Here is a 5,054-nt window from a genome sequence, read left to right as displayed (position 1 = left end):
CTGGTCCAGCCTTGGGACTTGTAGCACCTCTGACCTGGGTCGCGGGACCTATGTCCAGGTGGCCCAGCTGCCTCTGAGCCTGAAGGACAATGGCTGGCACCACATCTGCATCTCCTGGACTACAAGGGACGGGCTGTGGTCTGCCTACCAGGATGGGGAGCTGCAGGGCTCCGGTGAGAACCTGGCCGCCTGGCACCCCATCAAGCCACATGGAATCCTTATCCTGGGCCAGGAGCAGGTAAGGCGCGGGGTAGCATGGGGGCATGAGACCTAAGTAGATACCTCACTCACCCAGGGCCCCTGAGAAGGAGAGGTTAGGTAGAGGGACCCTAAAAGCACAGCAGTGATCACTCAGTCTGACCTAGCCATTCTGCAGATGAGCAAACTGAGACCCAGAGAGAGTAGAGACCTGCCCAAGGGGTTGGGGCCTTGGGGACAGAGTCAAATGTGGGGACGGGACTAGAACTTTCAGTGGGGGTGGGGCTTCTGCAGGACCTGGGCCCTGATTGAGTCAGCCTGTCTTTTCCGCTGCCTCACTCCATGTCTCTCTCCTTTCTCTCCTCCTCTCTTGGCCCAGGATACCCTGGGCGGCCGGTTTGATGCCACTCAGGCCTTCGTGGGTGACATCGCCCAGTTTAACCTGTGGGACCATGCCCTGACGCCTGCCCAGGTCTTGGGCATCGCCAACTGTACCGGGCCGCTGCTGGGCAACGTCCTTCCCTGGGAAGACAAGCTGGTGGAGGCCTTCGGGGGTGCAAAAAAGGCCACCTTTGATGTCTGCAAGGGGAGGGCCAAGGCATGAGGGACCCTCATCCAGGGTCCCTCCCTTGCCTGCCGTTTTGGGGACCTTATTGTGGGGGCACACATTCCCTCCTCAGCCTATCCACACACTGCTCCCCCTCCCACCCTGCTCCTGGCTGTCCCTCCTGTCTCCCCCACCCATACTACACCTCCAGAATGCACTGCCCTGCAATGGCTAACCCCTAACCCCACGTGGATGGGGACAAGCAGCTCAAGCCAGCAGGTCAAGCCTGGGGTGAGTCCAGAGCCTGGTGGGGGTGGTAGCAGTGCCCACAGCTCTGTCCCCTCTCTTGGCGTCACACTAGAGCTGCCTCTCACCCCCACCCACCCTGGCCCATCAGCCACATCCGATTCCACTGATCTCAACCGCACGTCCCGCCGGGTTGTAGGGGGGTGGGGGGAAGGGCCCGCTATCTCAGTGGCAGGTGCAGCTATCTGCCCTCCTGTCCCCCATGCGACAGGCCTGGCCCCTTCCCCTCCAGGGCCACAACAAGCTCTAGAGCTGTCCCCTCAGCTGAGAAGGGCATGACACAGACACAGGAGACTCAGACTCACCCCTCCTCCATCTGTCCGCCAGTTGCCCATGAAGGGGCCACAGGATCTTGATGGAGCTTCCTGCATCCTCTCTTCCTCCTCTTTCCTTGTTTCTTTGTGTGCAGTGGTTTGAATGTTGGTTCCGTGCCTGGCCCACCCCCGCCTCAGTTTCCAGGACATTCCCTTTCCCGGCTCCAGCCTGAGGGACCAAGACCCTAGGAGGCCAAAAGGCCAGAGTCCCCCCTTGTACCTGCCCACATGTGTGCTAACTGGCAGGTCACCCTCCTCCTCCGTGCCCAGGCCAGGACCTGGGCTACTTCAGCCTGAGCTAGGTGCACCTTGAGGCAGAGGCACTGTGCCCTGGGGACCCAGGCTATGGAAGAGCCACATGACCTAACCCTTCTGTGTGGCCCTGCAGCCCCTGGGGGAAGGAAGGGAGGAAAGCGGGCAAAGAGGGAAGAAGTCCAGAGCACTGGACGAGGAGGAGGAACCCGTGGTTCCCAGCCAGCCCTGCTGCGAGCCTGCTGCGTGGCCTTCTGTAAGTCCCTGCTCTCTCTGGGCTGTCCTTCCTCATTTGTGAGCCGAGGCCCTTGCTTTGGTCATTTCTGAGAGCTCTCTAGATCACACGTGAGATGGTCTGTGATTCGAAGTGGATAGGGTGGGGCAAGCCTGAAGCTGCCGAGCAGCCAGGGGACATGCCAGAGGTAGAGTTGGCAGCCGATGGGATCTGGCTGGGCATGGGTCAGGGTCAGTAGCTGGCTCCAGAGAGTCAGGGCAAGGGCAGGGAGCCAGGCAGACCAACGTCATGCACAGATTATAAAACCCAGCTTTTCTGGATTCCAATCCACCTCCACCCCCACCCAGCCTGGCACCCCTGCCTGTTTGAGAGTATCTGAAAGGGATGGTGGCATCGAGGTTCCCCCCCCCCAACACCGAGTCCTCACCAACTCCCCCAAGACAGTAGAAGGATGTAAAAGCTGAGCAAAGCCACTCAGTCTGACCTCTTGCTCGTATAGATGGGGAAGAGCTCAGAGAGGTCAAAGGCCTTGCACGGGATCGCACAGCACAGTGGGGGCAGAACCGGGACTAGAACCCAGGGCTTCTGAATCCCTCTTCAGTGCTCTTCCCCTCCGGTGCCATACTGCCTGTCGATGAGTGTCTTTGAGTCCAGCCTTCACCTGAGAGGATGGACATTTGAGAGGTCAGAAGGCTTTCCAACATGAACATCTTCCTTTCTGGCACAGAAGCATCTTGGCATCCAGTCCCGCCAGGAAGGAGGGGGAGGGCAGGTGTGATCCCCAGGCACTCTGGCAGGAATGGAAAGCTGAAAACACGGGTGTCCCTTCTGCCAGTCCCCACCAGGTGTCTGGGCAGCTGCACGCTACGGGGGCTCGAGCAGGTACAGGTGCCTTTTACCCCGCTTTCTGTTCCCCATCTCTGCTCCCCATCACCCTGTAACCCGAGGCATGACGCAAGAGCTGCAGGCTGTGGGGCCATTGCCGTGGAGGCTTCTCCAAAACATGTGGCCTCCATCCCCCAGATCCTTGTTTCCATCTCAAGAGCACAAATAGACCGTCGGGCACCCCAGCCCAGCTCCCCCTAGAAGAAGCAGGATGGCTTGCTTCCGCCCAAACCTGTTGAGACCTGGGTTGCCCCGGTAACAGCCAACGACATCAGCCCAAGTGTTGGGTCAAGCGTCTCTTCATGACATATGCTGTTGCTGCGGTGACAGCGGAATTCAGAACTCAGATTGCACGGGCACTGGGCTTTACTGCGTTTCCGTTACTGTTTTTAAGGAAGCAGCTTTTGTGGAGGCCTTGGGGGAAAGAAAGGGTCTTCGGAGGAAAGTGACAGAACTTGTTTGGTCGCTGAGCCCACCCAGAGAGAGGCATCATCCCAAGTGCATTATGCTTTGTCATGGTCATGATGAGACATCTGACCTCAGTCCTGTGCTGAGTCACCCTGGTCAGCCCTCGAGAGGGAACAGGAACGAGCTGGGGATGTCCAGGTGCAGGCTGTGAGTCTAGGCCACTTGCCAGTGGCCTGGGTACCCATTCCCGTTCCAGGAAGATGAAAGCCCTGGGGTCCCCACCCCCCCTTTGTCCATTGATCGTTCTTCACCTCTGCCCAATGCCTGCCATTTGGACTCCAGTTTTGGTCGTGTTCAGCTGCTCCTGGGCACAGCCAAGAAGATGGGGAAGGGGGAGCTAGAAATGTCACTTGCTTGTGTCCCTGAGCTGCTGTGGCTAACGACGGTGCCCAGAGCCTGGGTTTGTTACAACCTTAAGTATCAGGCGCTGTGCTGAGCACCTCACAGGCATCATCTCCTGTATCTCTGCAACACAGTAGGTTGGAACGGTTCTGGGCCCCATTACACAAGGGAGGGAACTGGGGCACAGAGAAGTTAAGTAATCTGCCCAGTGTCAATCAGCTGGCAGGTGATGGAGTCCAGGGTTCAAACCAAACAGGTTACACCCAGGACCAAAGGGATGGGCGCCCCTGCTCTCTGTGGAGGGACACTTAGCATTGTTGCTCCCGGCGGATTTTGGCCTAAAGAGATGCTTTACCCCATTTGCTACCCTCACAGGGTTTGTGCTGAAGGCAGAGGCCCGGGATGGGCTGGCCGCAGGGTCAAGGTCCCCTTGGGTGAGGCCAGAGGAGGGGTCTCAGCCCCTTCAGAGAACATGGGCCTCTGAAGTGTGCCCGCCACCTCAGCCCTTCTGCAGCTGGCTAGAGTTTCCAGGAGAAATGAAAGGGAAAAGGAAGCCGGATAGTCTCCCAAGAGCCCCAACCAGGGAAGGGGGAGAAATGATGTTTCTCAGACTCCTGCTTTGGGCTAAGCCCTGCGCCAGGTGCTTCACAGCTCTTATCTGCCAGATCTCCCCACCTTTGTGGCACGTTGTAACCCCAATCAACATCCCCAGGGGACAGATCACCTTGCCATAATTGTGCATGACCTTGGACCACAGCATGGGCAGGAAGGATTCTTCAAGAGGCCCAAGTCTTGTTTCACAGATGAAGATGTGGGGACCCAGGGAAGGTGAGTGCCCCTCGGGGCCACCCAGCCAGGACCCCTGAAGCTGATCTCAGCTTTCTGACAGTGGTCCCTACCCCCGCCCCCAAGAACTGAGTCCCTGCTCCTCTGCATTTCCCAGCACCTTGCCCTGAGCAGACTGGAGAAGGGGTCCCCTCCCAAAGTTGGGGATCATTCTCTTCCCCTCTGTCGCAGCTGCCTGCCACCCCAAATCCCACCTCACCCACGCCGGGTGGGGAAGGGGCTCGTGTGGGCCCAGGCTGAGCAGTGAGTGAGCGCGTCCAGCTGTCTGACACTGTGAAATTAGTGCACCTTCCTGGTGACCCACCCCCCTTCTCCTTGCCCAATTTTGTACATAGTGACATGAGATGCAACGTGTGTGTGTGTGTGTGTGTATGTGTGTATGTGTATGAGATATGTCATGGGTTTTTGTTACTTTTTTGTTTTTGTAAATTTGAATGTTCAAAATAAACAATGTTTACNGGGGGAGGCAGGAACTGGGGAGGCTGCTTGGAGCAGGGAAGTAGCCAAAGGCAGAGCAGGTGCTTCGGCGGTGCCCCACAGCCACACCCAACCCCACTTTTGCCTCTTGGACGAATAGTGCTGCTCCCAGGAGCAGACACACCCCGTTTCCCAGGATTTATGCAGCAAGGATGTAAAGAACACAAGTCCCACACGGAAAGTG

At 57.9% G+C, this 5,054-nt stretch overlaps 1 protein-coding gene across 1 annotated transcript in view; it reads left to right on the top strand.

The window, feature by feature from the left end:
* The window catches only part of NPTXR (neuronal pentraxin receptor), a 10,892-nt gene extending 6,041 nt beyond the window's left edge, over positions 1–4,851 (top strand). Inside the window, exons 3-4 of the mRNA XM_077761988.1 lie at positions 59–238; positions 578–4,851. Of these exons, the coding sequence (XP_077618114.1) occupies positions 59–238; positions 578–802 (405 nt within the window). The 3' untranslated portion in view covers positions 803–4,851. The remainder of the gene's footprint in view (positions 1–58; positions 239–577) is intronic.
* Positions 4,852–5,054: the final 203 nt, after the last annotated feature.

Source organism: Crocuta crocuta, unplaced genomic scaffold (assembly GCF_008692635.1).
Source record: "Crocuta crocuta isolate KB4526 unplaced genomic scaffold, BGI_CrCroc_1.0 scaffold193, whole genome shotgun sequence".
NCBI lineage: Eukaryota > Metazoa > Chordata > Mammalia > Carnivora > Hyaenidae > Crocuta > Crocuta crocuta.
The sequence above is the reverse complement of the archived record's forward strand: the minus strand, read 5'-3'. Positions and strand labels throughout refer to the sequence as shown.